This window comes from Dipodomys merriami, unplaced genomic scaffold (genome assembly GCF_024711535.1).
Source record: "Dipodomys merriami isolate MVZ:Mamm:240054 unplaced genomic scaffold, mDipMer1.0.p SCAF_17, whole genome shotgun sequence".
NCBI lineage: Eukaryota > Metazoa > Chordata > Mammalia > Rodentia > Heteromyidae > Dipodomys > Dipodomys merriami.
This window is the reverse complement of record NW_027203048.1, coordinates 4351543-4374592: the sequence shown is the minus strand read 5'-3', so window position 1 is coordinate 4374592 and position 23050 is coordinate 4351543. Positions and strand designations below refer to the sequence as shown.

At 55.9% G+C, this 23050-nt stretch overlaps 1 protein-coding gene across 2 annotated transcripts in view; it reads left to right on the top strand.

Annotated features, from left to right (window-relative positions):
- The first annotated feature begins 10057 nt into the window (after nucleotides 1-10057).
- The window catches only part of Hs1bp3 (HCLS1 binding protein 3), a 28403-nt gene continuing 15410 nt past the window's right edge, over nucleotides 10058-23050 (top strand). Inside the window, exons 1-4 of one of the 2 annotated variants that reach the window (XM_070025061.1) lie at nucleotides 10058-10119; nucleotides 13923-14088; nucleotides 18171-18382; nucleotides 20867-21100. In XM_070025061.1, the coding sequence (XP_069881162.1) occupies nucleotides 10088-10119; nucleotides 13923-14088; nucleotides 18171-18382; nucleotides 20867-21100 (644 nt within the window). In that variant the 5' untranslated portion in view covers nucleotides 10058-10087. Of the gene's footprint in view, nucleotides 10120-10569; nucleotides 10685-13922; nucleotides 14089-18170; nucleotides 18383-20866; nucleotides 21101-23050 lie in introns of those variants that run through there. The other variant, XM_070025062.1, reaches the window with a different exon arrangement.

Genomic DNA, 23050 nt, shown 5'->3' with positions numbered 1-23050 from the left:
AGAGGCGCCCACGCGGGAGCTGAGGAGTTCGTGGCGGACGAAGTCAACCCGACGGCGTGGTGGAAAGCCGTGGCCTCGAGGGACCGCCGGCCACATTTCTTCTGCATCGGGTGGACTCACGGCACCGGGCTCCCGGCAGGTAGGAAGGCGGTCCCCGGGGGCGCCCCGGCTCTTCATCCCGCGCCCCCCACTCTGGCTCGCGGCCGGGGGCGAGGGGAGGGAACGTCGCGGCGGCCCAGCCCCCGGCTGGCGGGAACCGGCCCTGCCGAGGGGACGCGCACCGGAAATGCGCGGGCAAGTGTTGGTGCGGCTCGGAGCCTCCCCGCCCCCAACCTGCGCGAGAACGCCCGGGGAATGGACGGGTGGGGCTTAGGGGGTCAGAACTGCATGGACCAGACCAAGCGTCCACCACCGAGGCCCTTTCCTTTCACGTTAATTGCACTTGCTACGTAACTCAACATCCAGACTGGGACAGGTTGCCCGTGGCGATCGGCAGGATCCCTTTGAGCGGGTACCAGGATGCCTGTGGCATCCAAGGCGGCTGGGGTTGGAACTGCCGCCTCGCCGTCCCGCTCCCTGATCTGCCCAACAGGCCCCGGCCCGGAAAAACCCCGACCAGCGGAGCCGCACGACCCATTGCCCTGCACCTGGGTCGCTCTGTGGGTCAGCCAAGACCCAGGCGCCCGCTCTGCCTGGAGGTTGAGGCTTTTCCTACTTGGGCGCGTTCACTGGGGAGGGTCCGTTTCTTGCAGATCCGCGGCCAACCCATTGGAAGGAGGAGAAAGGCCTGAGGTTAGCGTGAGTGAGTCTGGGCTGTAGGACTCGCCCTGGACTATCTGCATGATGACACGAGTCTTCCCGCCAGGCTACCTTAGCCCTTCTTCCTTCCTCTGGGACTGGGGTTGGAGAGTGGGTGAAAAGGCCACGGTCCACCGTTTCCCTCTCTTGGGCCCAGTACACCATGGCCTTCCCCACTGGGAGAGCACGCCCCCCTCCCCCGACCTATGCTCACCCAAAGGCCCACACAGGCCCATGCTTAGGCCCATTGCAGGTCCTTCTGTCTGGCTTGGGCTTCTTGCCCTCTAGCAGGGTCTTTGGAGGTTTCCCAAATCAACTCTGCTAGGTGTTATGCAAATGCCCGTGAGAGCTGAGGAGAGCGCTGGTTACAGATCATGCTCACCAGGTCCCTTTGCCTTGTCTGGGCTTCAGTTTCCCCAAAGGGGAGGTCCTGGCAGGAAATTGGCATGATGAGTGACAGAACTGTTCACTGATTATCTGACAGCCCTGCCCTGGAGCCACCTTCGGCTCAGGAGTAAGGGTGTGTGTGGCAGACTCTTCCTGTGCTCTGTGCAGTCCAAACGCTTAGCTTCTCAGAGACTGGATTGCCTGTCTATCAAGTTTTTACCTCTGGAACTTGGTGTGTGCTTAGGATAACATGCCAGCCCAGACCATGCCGGGGAGTCTAGTCCCCCACCTGCTGGTTGCTCTGAGCGCTGAGGGTGACCAAAGGAAAGCGGGTGGTATGGACTTAACTTCTCCCACCTGTGTGTCTTGTTCTGCACTATGAGAGCAATCATTCATTCATGCATTCATTCACACATCCCTTCCTAGTTCTTGTTGCAAGTACATTTGCTTTTTGCAGTCCTAGGTTTGAGCTTTCTTGGCTAGTGCCCTTCTGCTCAAGCCTTGCATCTACCTTGGCTTTTGGCTGGTAATTTTGAAAATTAAATCTACCACAGTTTTTTGTCCTAAGTAGCTAGAATTATAGGCTTCAGCCACTGGTGCCTGACTCAAGTAGATTCCAGGTGTGGGTGTGTGGATGTGTGGGGGTGGGGTGGGGGTGTTTGGGCATGTCCTCATGCTACTGCTGGAGCTTTTGAACTCAGGGCTTCTCTTAGCTTTTTTCACCCAAGGGGGTGCTCTACCTCTTGAGCCACATCTCCACTTCCAGCTTTTTGCTGGTTAATTGGAGGTAAGCCACTTGGATTTGTCTGGCCAGACTGGCTTTAAACCAAGATCCTCAGACCTCAGCCTCCTGAGTAGCTCTGGTTACAGGCATGAACCACTTGCTCCCTACTCAAATTCCTAGCCCCAAGTGTACTTCTATGTATTGTGGGTTTGGCAATGCCTCAGGACAGTCCTGGTGCTCTAGGGAGGGTAGACAAGACAATAAACAGTTACTACCCAGATGTGTAACATATGGCCACATGATTCCAACTCATCTGATGGTAATCCAGTGTTGTGGGGGAGACATTGGCCAGCTGAGAGCACACAAGCAGCAGAGCCTAGAGAGGAGGGGAGACATGGGGGGTGTTTGGGCCATGCCTACCTAGCTCTTTCTCATTTCCCCATAAATAGCAGTAGTAGACAACCCTCATCTGCCCCCTGCCTCACATACCCATGCCACTTTGTTGTCACAGCTCCTCCCTTCCCAACAAGGTAAGTATCATCACTCCCATTTTATAGGAAGAAGATGGAGTCACAGAAGTTCAACACCTCACTCAGGATCACCTAGGAAATGCAAAGCCTGGAGTGGCCAACTGACTTTGCCCAACCCTTGTCCTCCACTGCTCCCAAGGGCATTAGGACTGTGGGGGAACCTTGATTCACCAGTCTCCTCTCCCAACCCCAGAGGAGATGCACTCGGTAGAGACAGAAACTCTCAGGTGCAGGGGAAGTTTCCCCAAGGGACTCCTTTCTGCTGTCAGTTGGGAACAACACTTGCCACAGAGAAGCGTCCAGCCAGCAGCAGGATCTCCCCCTAAATGGATGCCCAGATGCCCTGTCCAGAGCTTTCCTCATGCCATGAGTGAGCATTGTCCTCAGCAAAGCAGATATGTTCACTGGGGAGAGAGAAAGGTGAGGCCAGGAGAGCTTCATCCACCTATCCCTTGACTGAAGGCTCCAGCCTTCCTGGGCAGTCCACAAACCCAGCCCAGCCCAGGCTGCTTGGGACTTCCTCCTAGAGAGGCTGTGGGCCTTGGCCGGGCAGTGGCATACCTTACAGGTGTGCTCTGCAGCTGGACACTCCATGGATGGCAATTCCTGTGGGTGTTACCCCAGCTTTGCAGGAAAGCTGCTGAACAGGCCCAGGGGCAGATAGCAGCAGCAGAGTTCAGGGAACGTGGGAAGAAAATGGATGGAAGGTCTCATTTTGCTCTTCATCTATCTGACCACCACCAAACCTCCAGGCCTCTCGACTCCAGGTGAACGGAAAGGAGCCTGGTTGGGGAGAAGTGGGTACTGGTTCTTAACTGGGGTGAGGAGAGGTTGAGTCCTACATTCTCATCCCCAGATCCTTCCCCTGATTGGCTGTCTCTAAACACCATGTCTCTGCTTCTGGCATAGAACTTGGTCAATTAATTAGAGCAGCTTTCCATGCACTGTCGGAATCATAATGAATTGCTCCCCAGACGGTTGGCATTGTCTGTAGAGAAGGGAAGTGCTATCCTAGCTCACCTTCTCTTCTAAGAAGCTGTGTGGGGATGAGGTGTGGGAAGGATCTTTATTCTGCCCCGATGAGAGCCACATTGCTCAATGGAACCTTCACCCAGGGGAATTTGCACCATCTCTGGAATTGTGCCGCTTGGGAAGTTCGACTTGGATCATGCCAATGAGAGCCATGTTCCTGTGGCCTTGAGATACAAGAACTTGAATCAGACTCAGCTGTGGCCTGCTCTGCTTTGCCAAGGCTCTCTGGCCACACCAGACTCCGTCTTCCCTGTGTGATGGCCAGAGAACCAGAGGGCCCCTTGAAGCTGACCTGCTTCACAGCTCACATGTCCCCATGAGAAACTCAAGTCTCCAAAAATGGGAACGACCTATAACTTAACATCTGGCACCTAGACTCTGATGTGGGACAGCCTGGTTGTCTTTCCCTCTGAGGACTTGCCCATCCTGAGTGTCCTCGCAAAGGCTGGGCCTTTGCTCTCCATTCCAGCCCCAGTCTCAGCTCTGCTCAGCCTCTGCCTATCCTCCACTGGGGATTCTAGATCTGTGCAACCATACACTCACCAGGAATATAAAACTCATGCTCGGGGCTGGGAGGGTAGCTCAGTGGTAGAGAGCGCTTACCTTGCATGCTCGAGGCCCTGGGTTCGATTCCTCAGCCCCACATAAGCAAAAAGAAAAAAAAGCCGGAAGTGGCGCTGTGGCTCAAGTGGTAGAGCGCTAGCTTTGAGCTGAAGAGCTGAGGGACAGCGCCCAGGCCCAGAGTTCAGGCCCCAGGACCGGACCAAAAACCAAAAACAAAAAACTCATGCTCTCGTGACTCATGACTCATGACTCAAACCACACTGCCAAGCCTGAGCTTCCCTCATCATTCACTACTATAGACCTCCAGATGTCCCATGAAGCTGACCCTCAAATGTCCACTGAAGCCTCCAGTGACAGATGGGGAGAGTGTGAGGAGAGCGCCAGTGGGTGTCCTCTGCACTCACAGGGGAGGGGGGCTGGAGGGGGGGGCTAGAGGGATAGAAGCAGGGTCCCTGGGGGTAGATCTCACTGAAGGGAAGAGGCAGGAGGTTGGTAATAGCAGCTAGCCAAGGCATCTTCCTCCCCTCTCAGCCTCTAGTGAGTCTGGCTTCCACAAAAGGCCCCCAAATAGGAGCTCTAAGAATCTCCCCCAAGAAAGGCTAAGGCTTGGCTTCCTCAAGCTTAAGAAATTTCTCTTGCTCAAGGCATAGTGACCACTGCCCAGGTTACCCCCAGCAACGGCTCTGGCATCTACACAGGGGTCTGTGTGGCCTTGGCCTCAGGTGCTGGGTGTGGCCTGCCCTGTGCTCTAGGCCACTGGATGGGGGAGGGGAGGCAACAGAGCAGAGAGAGAAAGGTAGCTTCTTTCCCAGAGGCTTTCCCCAGGGACATCTCATTAGCACTGGGACAAGTGGTCGAGGGCTAGCAGACACTGCCATCTTCTGGTCACAGGTTGTAACAGCATAATGGTGCGGCTGCTTTACCAAGACTCAAAGGCAAGGTGTGGTGGCCATACCTGTAAATCCCAGCGCTCAGGAAGAAGAGCAAAGGAATTGCATGTTTGGGGCTAGCCTGGGCTACATACCTGTCTCAAAAGTATTAAACTCACTCATCCTATCTGCTCGTTAAGTGGGGTTGCCAATGCCTACATATCAGGGTTGTTCCAAAGTAGGTGAAATAAAGCAGATACAAATCCTTATCCCAGAGGCTGGCCCACTTAATGGCAGCTTTGACTGTCTGGGTTAATCTAACTTTCCCATCTGCCTTCATATGACCAGCACCCCTGCTGTCTTACCCTTCTGCAGACTTGCCAATCATGAGTAGCACTATTTGGAATGCTCAGGAGTTTATATATAAGTCCCTTAGATTTTCTTGGAGACCTCTGTGAACACATAGATCAAAAATAAAAGGGTTGGGAAGGTGGCTCAATGGTAGAGTGCTTGTGCTTACCTAGCATGCATGAGGCCCTGGGTTTGATTCCTCAGTACCACATAAATATAAAACAGAACAGTCAGGCACCAGTGACTCACAAAGTATTATAGGTGTGGAAAAGTCCTGCACAATAAATGATTAATAAGTAAATGATAAATACATTTAGAATAAATGTGCTCTGTGTGCAGTGACTTGGGATTGTCACTCCTTCAGTCTTGGCATGTCCCCCCCCACAATGATGAGGGGTACAAAGCTATCTTTGGCCTGGGAAAGTGGGGGGGGGCAGGGCCAGAGGAACTAGGAAATGGGATTCCAGCCATAGATGAGACCTTGCAACCCGCTGGAGCCAGAGCGGGCTCTGGTTCCTACCTCAGAGCTGTGAGTGGAACTTCTTGGGGCTGACTTCTTGGGTATCATCTAGTTGGGTAGCTGGCACTGGTGTCTGCAGGAGGCAGTCACTGGGGTTGCCCTGCAGAGGATGGGGGCTTGGCCCTAGGCCACCTGCTGCCTGTTTCCTACACAGCCCATCTACCCCTGGACATTGCAGTGGAGTGGTCCTCCCAGACTTCATTCCTCGCTTGGATAAAGAGCTGGACAGTCTTTATCTGTTGGCCAGAGGCACAAGGCTTGCAAAGGAAGTTTGCAAAGGGCTTAGACAACAGAGTCAAAGTCCAGGAACATCAGCAGATTGCACACGGAAAGAACAACAGAGCCCTTTCTGACCTCTCCGCTCAGAAGCTACTGAGAAGGTAAAATCCACAGTTGGTGAGCAGGTGGGCCTAGGGCCCCCCCTGTGCCCTCTGGGCAGGAAGGAATGATTTGGCCAGAGATCTTCCAGGAGCAAATCCACGGTATCAGCATTTTAAAGAAGATTCATCTGACGCTTCCCCTTGTAGGAATTTAATTTAGAGATTTCCTTGCACAAGATACATGTTTAAGGATTTTTTTTCAACTTGAAGTATTTTAGGAAAAACTAGAAAGAGTCCAAATGGCGTTTAATATAGTAAAGGCAAACTATGGTAGAACAGGTTCCAGGAACCTCATGGTAGAATGGGTTTCTGATGGCACTGAGTTAGATGTGTGTGTTCGCTATGGAAATAGACAAAACAGATGACTCCAAGTTCCTAGTGGGCAGAGGAGAGGGTGCGTTGGCAGCAGCTTCTCCATGTCCATACCGTGATACCTCCATGCTGAAGGGCAGCCTGTCCACCCACCTGTCCCTCAGTCTGTGTGGATCTTACTCTAGCCTGCCACCCTTTCAGCTTTGATTCATTGTGTGTGTGTGTGTGTGTGTGTGAGAGAGAGAGAGAGAGAGAGAGAGAGAGAGAGAGAGAGAGAGAGAGAGAGAGAGAGAATACATTAAATGCTCTCAGATACTTTCATAAGCAGCTATCAAATGCAACTTCTCCCCATCAAACATTACAAACGGAACTGACAGGACAGGCAGAGTCCAGACGGTAATAATGACACGTAGAAGTATTGCAAATGTAGATGGACGCTAACAGGTGCAGTGAAGGGAAAAGAATGGATTGTCCTAGAGTTACCACCTGTGAATGGGTGTTGTTTTGTGCGTGGAGACAGGACCTCATGATGCTGCCCAGGCCATCCTCCAATGCAGGCTCATCCCGTCTCTGCCTCGCAAGTGCTAAGGTTATAGAGGTGCCATTTCTGGCTACTTTATTAAATATTTATGGGAAAAATAGCCCTTATGATATAAGCTGAAATCAGCTTCTAGTGAATGAAATGATTGCTGAGAATGACACCATGATAAACATATTTGGAGGCAATATACAAATGCTCCGTAGCTCGAGTAAGACACGGTTTTGTGTTCTGTGTTTTTTCTTGGTGAACACAAGGCTTCACGTGTACTAGGCATTCCCCAGCCCTTTTTCCTCTCGTTATTTTTCCGGTGGAGTTTCATACCTTTTGTCAAGGGCTCACCTTGGACTTTGATCCTCCTCCCTCTGTGTCCTACACAGCTGGGCTTACAGAAATGCGCCACCATCTCTGACGTGATCTTTTGAGACAGGGTCTAATGCTGGCATTCCCTATGTTGGCCTCAACTCCCAATCTCAATGGCTGTCAAGTAACTGGGGTTACAGATGTGATCTAGTACTGGTATTTGGACTCAAGGCGTTGAACTGCTCTACCATTTGAGCCATGCTCCTACGCTCTCTGTTTTTCAGGTTGCTTTTAGTGAGTTTTTCCCAAACTGGGCTTGAACCTCAATCCTCCTCCCTGTACCTCCCAAGTAGCTAGGATTACAGGCATGTGCTACCAGGTCAGGCCTATACGTGGCTCTTGAGTAGCTGATTGTGTCTGCCACATACTTCATGTCATTCCAGTCACATTTGATCTGAGCCCACAGGCTTCTGTGACACTCATTTCTCCAATGAGAAAACCAACACTCAAAATGGGTCTGGCCCCATTGCCACCTGGATGAACTCCTTGTACCTCCTCCACAGCCATCTGTATTTGGTGTGCCTTTTACCTCCAGGGTGTGCGTGTCATCCCTGGGTCTGCCGCTGAACTCTCCTGCTGTCCTGAGCCTGTGTGAGCTCCGCTGAGCAACCTTGCATCTTCCTCCACAGGCCCCAGCCTGGCCTGTAACACACCCAAAGCTGTGCCCACCGCTGTTGGCCGAGACAAACAAGGTGGCCGCCCAGCTCCCCAGGGAAGCACTTGGAACCCTGGATCTCTGAAACATCTCATGAAAGAGCAGAGGCAAACCGGCAGGTCCCTAGAGGAATCACCCCACTAGACACCAGGAAAATGTCAGTGCTGGGGGTGGTGGGAGGGAGGCCACTGGACCTCAGTTGACCCCTGTGGGGGCTCTGGATGTCTCTTATCTGACCGCAGGCCCCAGCGGCTAGCGCCCCCCACTGGCCAAGCGAAGCCAGGTCCATGGGGAAGGAAGAAGAAAGGTCTTTTGCAATGTGGTTTCTGTTACCCGAGGCTTCAGCCATGGAAGGGGCTCCCTGAGTCAGGCAGGAAGCAGAAAATATCAGATTTAGATCCCACATTCCATGCATTGTGTACAATTATGCACCGGAGCCACACAGGGGCACGTGGGACCCACAGAGGCAGAAAATGGGATTGCTATCGGGATGGGGGTCACTTTCACGGGAAGCCGATTGTCCTCAGGCACCAGGTGTGCGAGGCCTCTGGGGTGCACACTTGGCAACCCCAGACGAGGGTGAGGCCAGCGTGCTACCAGGGCCAGCGCTGGCAGGGAGCCCCCTTGGTTGTCTCCGTCTCTGTCCCCCTAGGCCCTCCCAGCTTCCTCCACCGGCTGCCAGAGGGACTTGCCCTCACCCTCGTTTCCACAGCCTCCTGTCCACCCACGAGGCCCACCTGAGAGGCTTTGGCCACGGAGCCAATGTCGTTCACATTCCAGGATCTCAAACCCCCCTTGTCCTCCTCCTACCAAAACTGTGCCCCTCCTCCCAGGGTCCCCACAGAGAAGGCCCCCCCGCCCGGCCACTCACAGGAGCCAAATGATGGTGGCATCTAACCCCAGTGGCCTGTGTTCATTTCATTCTCCCTCTCCTCAGCCTCTCATTCCTGTTATATCTGTGCTTCACCTGGTCAGCCACAATTCCACTGGCCAGGCCACTCCTATGTCCACAGCTCTCCTGCTGGCTCTCATTGGCCACGGGGCCCGTGTGAAGCCCTCATCTTGGAGCCCGGGCACTCCATCCATACACTCTGCCCCTCTCCCTAGGACCATTATGTTCTTGCTTGTCTCTGGGGCTTTGCACTCGGCACTGACTGCTCTGGTTTCCCCGGTCTTGTTCATCAAAACCTTGCTTCTTTCCAAAGCCTGATCTGACCCCACCCCACTCTCCAGTACTAGGCAAAGCATGATCGCTCTTCTGGCCTACTGACAGATCAGAGGCAGGGCCAACAAGGCATCTGACCAGAGCATTGTTCAAAAGGGACACACCTGGCCGGGCACTGGTGGCTCACACCTGTAAGCCTAGCTATTCAGGAGGCCGAGATAGGAGGATCATGGTTCGAAGCTAGTCCCGGCAGAACAATCTGTGACACTCTTATCTCCAATGAACCATGAGAAAGAGCTGCAAGCCGGTAGAGCGCTCGCCTTGAGCGCAGAGGCTCGGGGACGGCGCCCGGGCCCTGAGTTCAAACCCCAGGACTGAGGTTTCGTGACTTCAGTCGCTGGTGATGGCCGTGGTGCCCGGCAAGCGCGTGGCCAGCGCATCTCAGCCTGGATTCCAGGACGGCCTGGCCTCTGCAGCGCCTGGTCCTGCTGGATCCTGGCGCCGTCCCGCGGACGTCGGCTTGTCCCTCCCGGGTCCTGGGCAGCTGACGCCACGGACGTGTCTGGCTGTGCCGCAGTCCCCGCGGACGAGGCTCCGATGAGCCCGTCTGCGGCCTCCCCGGCCGGGTCCTGCCTGGGTGCAGACGGCAGCGCGGAGCGGCGAGCCCGGGCCGAGGCGCGGCCGCCGGGGAGCGCGCAGGCCGGGCGCGGGGCACCTGCGGGGCCGGGAGGGGCCGGCGAGGGAGCGCGGCCCGGGCCTCCGCGCGCCGCCGTTCCCGGCCGCGGCCGCCAGGGGGCGCGCCGGGGCGGCGGGGAGCGCGGCGGGGCGGGGACGCGGCGACGCCGGCGACGCCCTCCGGGCCGCGTGACCCGCGCGCCCGCCGCCCCGCCGCCTCCGACATGCAGTCCCCAGCGGTGCTTGTCACCTCCAGGTGAGCCGGACCTCGGGGCCCCCCGCGTCCCCCCCCCCCGGTCCAGCGGGAAACTGAGGCCCGGCCGAGGGGTACCCGGGGCCCGGCGGGGAGAGGGGGCCTGGCTCGGGTTCCCGGCGCGCTGGGGCGTGTGCGGGGGGGGGGGGGGGCGTGGTTGCCATGGGAACGCAGTGCAGGACCGTGGGCGTCCGTGGGGACGGGGCGGGGGCCGGGGGTGCTCCGGGGTGACACGGACAGCCAAGGCCCTGGGGCCAGGGGGAGGAGGAGTGTGTGACCGGCCGGGCCGGGCCTGGCAGCCAAGATGGAGCCTGTCAAACGGGAGGGAGGTGGTTTTGTCAGAGTTTTTACTCCTTCTCCTTCCTCCTCCTCCTCCCCCTTTACAGAGTGGAGCAACGTGCCCTGTCTCTGTCTCCCCCTCCCCCCCCCCCCAGAGTCTTGGGCTAAGATGACAGTTGATCATGCGATCAGTCCACGTTGCCTAACACCAACGCTAGGCTTCCAGATGCAAAAGGAACTTGCTGAGACTTACGTCTAGAAAACTGGGGTTCTTTACATCCACCCCAAGGTTGGAACCTGCCTGCTCTGTTTGGTCTCCTTGGCATGATGCGGGGCGGGGCCCCCAGGCAGTACCTGTCCACCCACACACACACACACACACACACAGCACCTTCTCTGTCTCCTCCTCTCTCTGAGCCTCAGTTTCCTTTTCTGCAAATGGAGGTTTCATATCTGCAGGTCTGAGTACATGCGCCCCTGGGTTCTCTCCCAGCCCCACCAGGCTTTGGTGACTTGGTGCCAAGGTCTCCCCTCAGGGAGTCTCCATGTACAGGACCTCCGCTCTTGGCCTCTGACTGATAGACTGGCGTGTGTGTGTGCGTGCGTGCTGGTCCCTGATCAGCTCCCAAGGGAGAAAGCCATGAAAAAGACATCCTGAAAGCAGATGCTTGGCAAAGAAGACAGCAGGGGCCAATGTCCTGAGGCTGGTATGACTAGAGAGGAGGGGCCTGGGAAGTGTTGATGACAAGATAAAGGGGTGGAGATGGGGGACACTCAGGCCATGGGAATCTGGGGCAGAGAGCCATGCAAGCAGGCGTAGAGACCTGTGGCTGCAGACCTTTGTGTGGACGCCCACAGGAATCTACCAGGACCCCGTCCAGCCGGGCTTGGCCCAGAGTGATGGGGCAGAGGGGGCAAGAAAGCTGTGGGCTCTGGGTATGTTCCGGAGGTGGAGCATTGGGGTTTGCTGATGGTGAGGGTGCTGCCTGAGACCAAGGAGGGGTTGAGGATGCTGACGTGGGCTTCTCCTAAGCAGGACGAGAGACTGGGCAAGAAGCATAGATGTGGACCTGGGGATCTGCATTCACGTAGACAGGGTAACTGTGAGGAGTGGTTGACAGGCAGAAAAGAGGGAGGATCTGGGCTTCTGGGATGCCATTGGCTCAAAGTATTCATGGCCTAGAGCTTGGGCAAGACCACCCGGAGACTGGATGATGATGGGACGTAGATGAATGAGATCAGAGCAAACCATCCAAATGAAGCAAGAACCCTCCATTGGGTTTAGCATCGCTGGGATCCCAGGTCTTGCTGTGTTGTGAAGGCCCCTGTCTGGGTGCAGTGGCTTCTGTGGTTGACCTGTGGCTTCTATGGTTGGTCTGCTTCCCTTCGGTGCTTCAAAGGCAGAGGTGAGCAGTTGCCACTGAGGTGGGATGGACTCGTGTTCTGAATTGTCTCCTCTCTGGTCCTAAGCGCTAGGGAGGTGGAGAGCCGGTAGCTTCTGCTCAGATTCATCAGTCATGTGTTCACGCTTGTTGGAAGGAAGATGGCCGGACAACCCTGGGTTTGCAGCTCAGGCCTGCGTGGTTCTCAAGTGATAATGGATGTGGGTCCAGGAACCTCACTTTGAGAAGCCTAATCATGTGTTGCCCAGCCTGCTGCGGCTCAAGTGAAGGGCTTCAGGTGGCACCAGGTGGCATGTTTGAGGCTGAGATGCCTGGGGACAGAGGTGACAGAGGCCGGGATGTTTGCAGGCTAGTTCAGCCCTAGAAGAGAGGTTGGGGGCTGGGGCCCAAGGCAGTGACTGAGCTGTGGGGTGGGACTCTGGGAAAGGGGGTGGGATCCCAGAGGCAGCTCCTGATGCTTGTAGTAGGGCACTGGGCCAGACCTGTTTGGCCTCCTTTCCACCAAACACAACCTCCTCCCATCCTCCCCACTCTGCCCCCCTCCCACCATCATCGAGCTTCCTACCATTGTGCTTCCTTGTCACTGGGAGGACCGGCTCCTCCCCCACACTGGAGAGCTCCTTCCTTCCCCCCCCCTTCTGCCTTAGCCTGGGGTTGACCCTTGGACTAGCCACTCCCTTGGGGCCTCCTTCCCTGGCTTTCTGAGCAGTGGAGAGCCTTTGGGAGCTGTCTACCTGCTTCCCCACCACCCTAGCCTCCAGTCTCCAGCTCCCTTATGTCCCATGATGCAGCACTGCTCATGATGGTGGGGGGGCGGGGGCATGAGGTGTGTCAGGGCACTGGTTCACTGCTGGTTTTTCCTTTTGTTTTTTTGGAAGCCTGGGTGTTGTCCCTGTGCTGCTTTTGCTCAAAGCTAGCACTCTACCACTTGAGCCACAGCTCCACTTGTGGTTTGTTTTTAGTAGTGTATTAGAGCTAAGAGTCTCACAGACATTCCTACCTGACTGACTTTGGACCATGATCCTCAGATTTCTGCCTCCTGAGTAGCTAGGATGACAGGCCTGAGCCACCAGCCGGCACCTTCACTGTTGTTTTCACTTGACAGACATCTACCCTGGCAAGTGTCATACCTCCCAGCCTGGGGCCAGGTCAGCCGGGCTTTCCTGGGGGCTGTGCCCCTGGGATCGTTCTCTGTGGGCATGAGATTGTCACGATGCCCTTGCCTGCACAGGAGGTGCATGCTCGGTACATCCGGACAGGCCTCTCCAGACTGGCACCACGTTGGTGACAGGGCGGCAGGCCGGTGTGAAGGTGCCTGGATTCCATGGAGTAGGAGCCCCGGGGGTCAGGCACGGAGGGTTGGGGTGGATGGAACTCCAGCGAGAGAAAGGCCAGGCCAGGCATGGTCACGCTCCAGACACTCCTCCCAGCCTAAAGCCTCAGCCCGAGTTGAGGGGCCTGCCCGCTGCTCAGCAGACCTTGTCTTCAGCAGGAGCTCGGCATATCCTGGCAGGGGCCTTGGCACAGCAGGCGTTTGTCTGCAGCTCACCTTAGATGCAGCAAGGAACGTGCCTGATGTTTTTTGTCACTTCCAAGAGAACATTCCATCGCGTCTGCTCTCTGGAGGAGGAAGCCCACTGGGATGCTGCCACCTCTGATGTGATTCTAGTTCCCCAGCTGGGCAGGCTCTGTGGCCAGCCCCTGCCCTCTGGCTGGCTGAGGGCATGCACATTTTTCTCTGGGCTCCCCAGAGAGTTTCATTCCTGCTTTATCTGCACAGGTCTGGGCCCCTCCCTCAGTCTGTATGGAGCCCAGGTGCCACCCCACAGACTGGGCACAGTCCCTCCACCAGCTTATGTAGAATGCTTAGCTGTTCATGACTTCTAGCAAGGCCCATCTGTCTCCATGCCCTGCTGGAACAGACCTTGGCCTGGCCCTGGGATCCAGGCTTCGTGAGGGACTCCCATGTGGCTGGGCAGATGCTCTGGAGCACAGACACTGGGAATGGCCGGAAGAAGGTTCCAGCACCAAGGCTCACCAGGCTACCCCGAGACCCTGCCTGCCTTTTGCCTGTGAGGCCTGCTGCGCTGAACCTGACTTGCCTTGCCTCCTTTCCCCTGGCAGGCAAGTTCAGAATGTCCACACGGGCCTGGACCTGTCGGTGCCCCAGCACCAGGAGGTGCGGGGCAAGATGCTGTCCGGCCACGTGGAGTACCAGATCCTGGTGGTGACGCGGCTGGCCGCCTTCAAGTCCGCCAAGCACAGGCCCGAGGACGTCGTCCAGTTCTTGGTGAGTGGGCACCCTGGCCGGGGTCCTCTGGAATCAGGTGGGCAGACACACCTGCCCGATGGGATGTGGGTGACGTCGGGGGTGCGGCACTTCCCCGGTCCCTGGCTCCTGAGATCCTGAGTGTCCCCTGAGAGCACCCAGAAGTGAGTCAAGTACGTACAGTTCACCGGACACAGGCTTGAAAAGTGGCAGATAGAGATGGAAAGGGAAGCAGGGTGGACCATGAGCCTGTAGAGAATGAGCACCTTACCCATCCCTGAGGAAGGGGTTCTAGAACCTTCTTAGAAGAGCTGAGTGTTAGGTAATTAGGTAGGTTTAATTAGGTAGCTGATAAAGAGAACAGCATGCAGTATTCAGGCAGGAAGAGAAGTTTGTTTTACCAAACTGCTTGCCTAGGCTGTGCACAGTGGAGACCACAAGGCAGAAAGGGGAGGGGCTGGGCTGGGAAAGTGGCTCAGTGGTAGAGTGCTTGCCTTGCAGGCCTGAGACCCTGGGTTTGATTCCCAGCACCACATAAGCAGAAAAAGCTGGAAGTGGCGCTGTGACTCAAGCGGCAGAGTGTTAGCCTTGAGCTGAAGAGCTGAGGGACAGCGCCCAGGCCCAGAGTTCAGGCCGCACAACCGACAGAGAGAGAGAGAGAGAGAGAGAGAGAGAGAGAGAGAGAGAGAGAGAGAGAGAGAGAGAGAGAGAGAGGGAGGGGCTGAGCTGGGGCCTGGATTTAAGTAGGGAAGGGGCAGGGAATAAGGTGTGGCTAGGTGAGGGTAGGTGTGGCCACACCAGGTGCAGATGTGACCTCAGGGCCTGGGACCCTTCCCTGGTCAGATGGGAGATGTGACCCAGGGCAGCCCAGGATGTGACCTCAGAGGCTGGAGGTGACTGCCCAGGTGTTCCAGTTATCTAGGTGACACAGGTACTGGGAGGATACTTAGCCAAGAGGAGGGAGCAGTCTGCCTTCTGGGCCCGACCTTACACTGAAGACAAAGAGAACCGGTCATGCTAAGCAATAAGGGGGCGGGGGGGGGGAAGTGGGGGGGGGAAGTGGGGGGGGGAGTCCTAAGCCAAGAGCATAGCCTAAGCAAAGGCACGGCTCAGAACGGGTGCGGGGTGAATGAGGGGAGGACTCTGAGCAGTGGAGGCTGGTGCTAGGAGGAAGCAGGAGGAGATGAGGATGGATGCAGGCAGCATCCAGGTGCACTTACAGCCAAGCAGGAAGTTTAAGCAGGGCAGTGCCAGGGAGACCTGGAGCTGGAGTGGCAGAGATAGGCCCGGGCAGGCAGCCTGCTTCTGAGCCAGCACATAGAGCCCCCCGGCAAGGGCTTGGAGCTGCCGGCTGGCATCGGTTGGGAAGGAAGGCAGGGGGAAGACGTCCATATTTACAATATGGACAACCAGGAGCAGCATGGAGGGGCAGGTCCAAGGGAGGCCCGTGTGGAAGATGCAGGGTCACCCTGTACCTGGACGTGGGAAACTCAACCCCAGAACCAGGGGAAGATGCAGGTCTGGAGACACCAGCTTGGAGGTGATGTTAAAAATTCAGGATGTGGAGGGTAGGAGAAGGGCTGAGGAGGAAATCCTGAGCATGTCTGCACATCGGGGCCGGCCAGGGATGAGAAGATCAGAGGCTGAGGGGAAAGAAAAGAGCTGGGCACCGGCAGAGCCGCAGGCTAGGGGCGCAGAGTGCTTCCACCAGGGTCAGGTCACACGCTCCCTTACTTTGGTCTCTTATAAGAAGGGTCTGGACGTGGTGACCAGGAAAGGTTTTAGGGTAAGTGAAAGTCAACTAGTGTCATGCAGTACCTAAGGGAATAATCTTGTGTGAAGTTGCTGGCAGCCAAGGCAAATCAACACAGTGCGGGAGATAGTAAAATCAATGAGAAATGAAGGGCACAAAACTTTCTCTTGGGGACCCTGAGCAACACCGTGAGGAGATTCTCAACCAGCAGGGCTGTTCTGCTTGCTCCGCTAGGGAGGATGTGAGCTGGTGCTTCTTTGTCTGTGCTGTGCAGACAGTGGCTCTGTTCCTCAGGGGCCATTTGCAGCTCCTGGTAATCTAAGTTCACCCAGGAAGGCGCTCAGGACAGCTGTGTCTTTAAGAACAGGACCAGAAGAGGAGAGCACCTGAGGGTGATGCTGCTTGGGGCATGAGGGAGAGGCGGCCCCTGGCCAGCCGTGGGTCCTGTGCAAAGGGCTGAGCTTCCCTGCAGAGTGTGCCACGCCGTCCTGACCTGTAAGGCCATGTCTGGTGGAGTGTAGGCTCGTGCGTGTGTGTGCATGTGTGTGAGGGAGTGCCTGGGCACATACATGAAGTCCCCACAGAGGAAAGGAAAGCTCACATGTTCCCCTAGGATCTGGTATGTAGTCCAAAGTTGCATACCCGCCCATCTGTAATCTCTTTGGAATTTCGTGATTTAGCAAAAAGGGATTAATGAGCATCTTATGTTATTTCATATAAGTGTGCATGTTGCTAACTCTGGGGCAAAGCCAGGGGAGGGGCACTTGTATCCTGGGTGGCAGACACTCTGTGTGTGTGTGCAAGGCACAGACAGGCGTGTGCGTACAGTAGAGAGTAGAGGGGCACCATTGCTGTCTGCCCAGTGCTCCACAGTGCCCAGCACATGGGAAACAGCAGGTAATTGTGACCCCTCACCTCAAGTCCTGTTTCTCTCCTGGCTGTTGCTGGAACACAGCTATAGGTGTGAGCCCTATGTGGGGTGAAGCCAGGCTTGGAGCCTTGTCTTGCTGGGCATGCTTGGAGTAGTCTGGCCAGCAGGGGGCGCTCAGCCCCCACAGCACAGCCAGTTGCTCAGGACAACTCAGGTGCCCATGAAATACTCTAGAAAAAGCTAGAACTCTCAAATTGGGTGGTGGGTGGTGATACTCGTTAGCCAGATGGGGGAGTCCAGACAAATCCCACCAGAGATCCACAAGGCCTCCCAGATACCTGCGTACACAGAAAATGCTCCCATGTAGCCACATACCAGCATGCTAAAGGGGGTGCAAAGGGTGCAGACCAGGCCTGGGGGTGCAGTTGTCCTTACCTTCATTCCTGACACTGCCCAGCCTCCAGGGAAGTGTTGAGTCTGGGACAGAGGGGCTGTGGGCTGTGGTGGAAGCCAAGACAGGCGACTTCTCTGAGACCTCGGGGCCTATACAGAGCCCACTGCAGTGTAGCTGCTCACCCATAGTCCTGGGGTCTCCTGGCACCACACACATGGGCAAAGGCACAATAAATTAAGAAAGAACCCTTGAGCTGGGCACCGGTGGCTCAGAAGCCTAGCCACACAGGGGGCTGAGATCTGAGGATCACGGTTTGGAGCCAGTCTGGGCAGGGAAATACATGAGACTCTTATCTCCAATCAATCTTCAAAAAACTGGAAGTGGAGCTGTGGCTCAAGTGGTAGAGCACTAGCCTTGAGCAGAAGAGTTCTGGAACAGCACCAGCGCCCTGAATTTAAGCCTGAGGACCGAAAGTAAAAAAGGAAGAAAGGAACCCTTGGTTGCCTAGCAGTTGTGCAGGGGCTGGAGGGGGGGCGGCCAGCCCTCGGCCCTGCAGGAAGCAGAGCTCCCTTGGGGACTTAGGGGGTGCTTGGGGCCATTCTACAGCAGCAGCCGAGTCCTGAGCAGCTTCACCCAATCCCAGGAGCTTCAAATGCTCGCATCAGGGCAGAGAACCAGCTTTGGTGCTGGCAGGCACCACGCACATGTGGTATCCTTGCTGAGCTGCAGCTACTTAACAGGGAAGAGAGCAGTTAGGAGGTCTGTGCTGAGAAAGGGGGGCTCGGTGTGGCTAGATGGTGATCCCACCTCCTTCCAGGGGCTGAGACTGCCCCACTAATGCACCGAAAGCCCCGGATGCAGGCAGCAGCCGCAGTCACCTACAGGCCAGCAAGGCCCCTGGATCAGATGTCATTAATATCTAGAATCCCTCCTTTATTTATTTACTTACTTGCATCATCCCTTTGGGCCTCTGAGACTTTCCCGCTGGACGGGAGCCTGAGGCAGGGAGGCAGTGGGGGCAGCAGGGGCTCCAGGTGAGCATCTGACCACTCACTCAGGAAAACCTCATGCTTCCCTCACTCCAGGTCTCCAGGAAGTACAGCGAGATCGAAGAGTTTTACCAGAAACTGAACAGCCGCTACCCAGAAGCCAGCCTGCCCCCGCTGCCCAGGAAGGTCCTGTTTGTGGGAGAAGCCGACATCCGGGAAAGGAGAGCCATGTTCAATGAGATTCTACGTGGTATCGCCAAGGATGCCCAGTTGGCAAGCAGCCCAGAGCTGCTAGAATTCCTAGGTACCTGCGGATCCCTCCCACATCCCTGAAGTCTCCCTGGCCCACAACCCACTTCACGGTCCTGACAGCGTAGGAATGGGTCCACAGTGGCGTGTCTCCCCACCCCCAGTCGGCCAGTCCATTGAGGCAAGCCGGCCTCACTGATGCCTTTGTCTGGGGCGGAAGGAGGAGGGGCTGACCGCCTGAGTGCTGGGTGGCTCATACAGAGCGCTCTTTATCAGTGTGGCCCCGCCAGGCCCTTCCTGGCCAGCCCACTCCTGACGGCTCCGTCCACTCGCACACCTGCACGCGTGCCAGCCCGGCGCGCTAGCCAGGCACAGGGGCTGCGAAGCCCTCGGGGCCCACCGCTCTCCCTTGCGTTCCCACACAGCTGTGGATGCAGCTAAGCTCCACTGCACCGTAACGTAATCGGGACCTCAGCCTTCCCTGCCCTGCCCCCTCCACTCCCCCCTCCAGTGTTCTCATCTGTTAGGTGGGGAAATAACTCGTGGGTTGAAGAACATGAGGTTGAGTGAGTTTGCACAGGTGAAATACCTCCAGTGGGGCCTGCCACACGAGGATACCCCTGCCCTGGCAAACGAACCCCCACCATCATACACACCCTGGGCAGATCTGCTCCCCCCAAACCCCCTCCATCTGCCCCCCCACCCCAGAACCCCACCCCTGCACATTTACACACACACACACACACACACACACCTCCTCACAGCATCTGTCCCACCCACCCCAGAAAACAACCCCCCCAACCTCCCCCCGAGCATCTTCCACACATGACCTTACCCATAGGCAGCCCCATTGGTGGTAGTGGATTCTCAGTCTACTGACTTTTTCCCCTTCAGACCGGTGGTTTACCTTAAACCTGTCTCTGATTTCCGCTGATCTCCACCCCACCTCCTGATCCACAGGACAGAGACTATCTGTGTATGTGGTACCGAGGAATCGAACCCAGGGCTTCATGCATGCTAGACAAGCACTTTACCACTAAGCCATATACCCAGCCCTTTCTTTCAAAAGAAAGTTGACAGCAAATCAACTTTTCATGTGTACAAGTACTGGGATTTGAATTCAGGTCTCAAGCACTCACTTGGCTTTTTCTGTTCTGCCACTCAGCCACCACATCTCCATTTCAGCTTTTTGGCAGTTATTTGGAGATAAGAGTCTCACAGACTTTTCTGTCCAGGCTGGCTTCAAACTGTGATCCTCAGATCTCAGCCTCCTGAGTAACTAGGACTATAGACACAAGTGACCAGCACCTGGCTGAAAATCAGTTTTTTAAAAAGCGAGGCTGGGAAATGGAAGCAGAGCCAGAAGATGCACAGAAGGGGGCGGGTCGGACACACGTGTAGAGCCCAGGTTTCCTGCGTGCCTTCCATATCCTGTGCTGTCTCCTGCACACAGCCCTGCTTGCTCCTCCCACTCTGCCCTGCCAGGCCTGTGGACGCAGGGTAAAGGACGTCCATGGCTAGAAGGAAGGCTCAGGATGTCCTCACTCCTGCAGAGAGAGGACAGGAGGATCCAACTCCGTGAGCCCCTCGAAGCCCGTTTCCTCATCTGCAAAAGGAAATCATGGAGGTCTTGTGATATTTAAATGCAGGGTGCTTATTACACAGCACTATTTTCCAACCTTTGAATAGAAGAACATCATAACATTATGCAGTGTAATTATTACAGCGCAGTACATCCTGTATCAAAGTAGGAACACTTTTTTTTTTAAGTGTATTACCTACAGGGTGGTATTTTTGAATAGTGCTTGGAAAGATAGATTCTGCAGTCAGTACTTTGCATAGAGATGAACAAGTAGTCCAAACCCACGCTTCTCAAACTGTCCGTGGTCGGGGGGGGGGGAGTGGGGGGGGCGAGCTTTTGGTTCCCAGCCTGTCACAGATGACTCCCAAGTACTGTGCTCAGATGTCGAGCTGATGTGAGTTCCTGAATGCTTGTTCTCTCTTCCTCCTGTGGACACCTGTCTGTGGAACACCCTTGGAGAAAACCCTGATCTAAGCCAGCTTGCCAGAGGGTGATCACACTTTGTTCTGGAATCTTCCACGAGCTTATTCTGCACTCACTGTTCTCAGCCTCTGGGAGTGGGTCTCAGTCTGTGGTTGGGTCAGGGGAGGTCCCGGCTGTGCCCCACCACTGTAACGCCATCTGAAGGTGGCGTTCCTGTGTCACTCATTCTGTGGTGGCTGGGCCTGTCTCACCATTCATTGAGGTCCACCGGGCTCTGGGCTGCTGGGGTTCAAGAACCCCCCACCTTGGCATCATACCAATGTTCCTCTTGTGACCACGCCTCAGGCTCCCCTGGTGCCCCCCACCCTCTGGGAAGCTACCACACACACTTGGGTGCCCCCAAATGGTTCCCCGCCATCTTCCCTGGGCCAAGTTTGGTCCCAGGAAGCCACGGGAAGTCCTCAGCCTCAGATGCAGGCCCAGGACATTGCAGTGCAGTTTTTCGGTAACTTCCTTCTCTGTCTTCCCGTGCAGGTACCAGATCCCCAGGGGCGGGGGGTGTCTCCAGAGACGCCTCCATCCTGCGTGGCACAGACAGCCCTGCACAGGACGATGAGGAGGCTTTTGACTTCTTTGGGCAGCAGGACCAAGTAGCAGCCCAGGGGCCTTCCATACTGGGCCGGAAGGGCAAGGAGGGCCACAAGTCTCTGGAGGAAAAGCAAGAGGAAGAAGAGGAGGAGGAGGAAGCATTGGACCCTTTGGGCATTATGCGGTAGGTCTCTTTTTTTTTATATTATAAAGATACTATACAGAGGGTTACAGTTACATGAGTGAGGTAATGAGTACACTTCCTCTTGAACATTGTTACCCCCTCCATTGTTTTCCCCCTTGCGGTAGGTCTCTTGTTGTCCACACAGCTCCCGCCTGCAGGTCCCAGGCTTTCTGGAAACAGCCCCTGTCCTTCCTAGGTCCCCCTGGCCTTAGCCAGTATGCAGCTCTGCTTGACCTACATCACCTACGTCTCGGGGGCCAGATTCAAGTAGCCTCTGTCCCTCCCGGGTCACTGTGTCCCCTGTCCCAGACTGCACTGGGGCCTGGTGGAGTTGGCCCTATGATAACTCCATAGCCCAGGCTGCTGTACCGAACTGCCTGGCACTGGGGTCTCGGGCCTTCTTGTAGCAGAGTGCCTGGTGCTGTGACTGCTGCAGAAGCAGTGTCCTTGGCTCCACGCCCCTCCTCCCCCCAGGGCAGTGGAGGCCCTCATGAATCATGTAGGTGGCAGGGATTATGACCCCACATGACACAGAAGGTAAATACGGTGTGTGCATACACACACCCTGGGTAAAGACAAGCAGGCCAGCCACATGCCCCTGTTCCTTTCCTGGCTCTCTGAGTGCCTTCAGCCAATCAGTGAGCTTCTCCTGAGCTGCTTCTGCCTGGTCCACCCCATGCTGGCTGAGGGCAGGAAACATGGGCTAGATGAAAGGACTGGAGAGCTAGGGAGCTTCTCTCCCGGAGCTCCATGGTAGACAGCCTGAGAAGTCTGGCTGGGTGTTCCATCCAGAAGCCAATGGCTTCTCTGAGTGATCCAGATCACTCAGCCACTCCTGGGCCATGCTCAAAGGCCCCTGTCCCTCCCTGCTCACGGGTATCCCCCCTGCTGACTTCTTGTTCTGCACGTTTTTTTTGTCTCAGCCCACCCTAGCTGGAGCTATTTTCTGGGCACCTATGGTGTGTCTGATGTTGTACTTGGCTTTAGCTTTACATACCAGATCTCTTGGAAAGCGGCTTTTATCCCATTTTGCAGATTTAGAAGCTCAAGTCTGCAGAGGCCATGTGCCCTGTCTGAGGTCAGACAGCTGCACTGTGGTGCCCAAGTTTGAGATGCTGATGTCTACCCCGTCTCTGCCATTTGCCAGCCACGGGGCTCCAGCCATTGCCTCTTTCTTTCAGGCTCTTGATAGTGCCTCTCTTTTAGGCTGTCTGGAAGGTAAACCAAGCTGTACAAATGTTAGCGATCAGCAAGGCCCATTCTTTCTACAGAATCCTGACCGTGGAGCCATGTGCCCTTCTCCCTGCTGTGGCATGCTCTCGGTCTGCACACAGACGAGGATGGCCTGCCTTGTAGTACCAGCTTCTGAAAGGAACTAAGCCCATAAGGAATCAGACAGAGGAAGGTTAGACCCAAATGACGTGCAGAATGAGATCAGCCTGTGCTATATCGCCCTTCCTGCTCATTCATGGGCTGTGAGCTGGCGGCTGCACAGCTGTGAGGCCAGCAGAGAGGGATGACGATGCCATTGGAAAAAGGTGCCAGGGCTCAGGGTGGCGGGGGGGGGGGGGGGAGGGGGGAGGGAGGCATCGATCCCCTTACAGTGTCTCTCCAGCCAGGCCCTGTCCCCGAGGGACAGCAATGAGGATGGTGGGAGAAGCCTGTAAAAGCCATTCCTTCTCATCCTGTGCAAGCCTTGGACTTTATTTTGGTTAGGCGAAGATGTTGATTGAACTCCTGCTCTTGGTCTGAGTAACCATGTAGAGTGACAGTTTGAAACAAACTCCAGGGATTCATGCCAGCATTTGACTGAAGGACACTTAGAAGAGAGGCTCCTTTTTTGGGTAGGAAAGTGCTCTTTGGGGTTGGCAAATGCAGCCTTGACTTTGCCACTCATACGGTAGCAGAGTTGGGGGGGGGGTGCATGGGACCATTTCCCTCAGCTCTGCC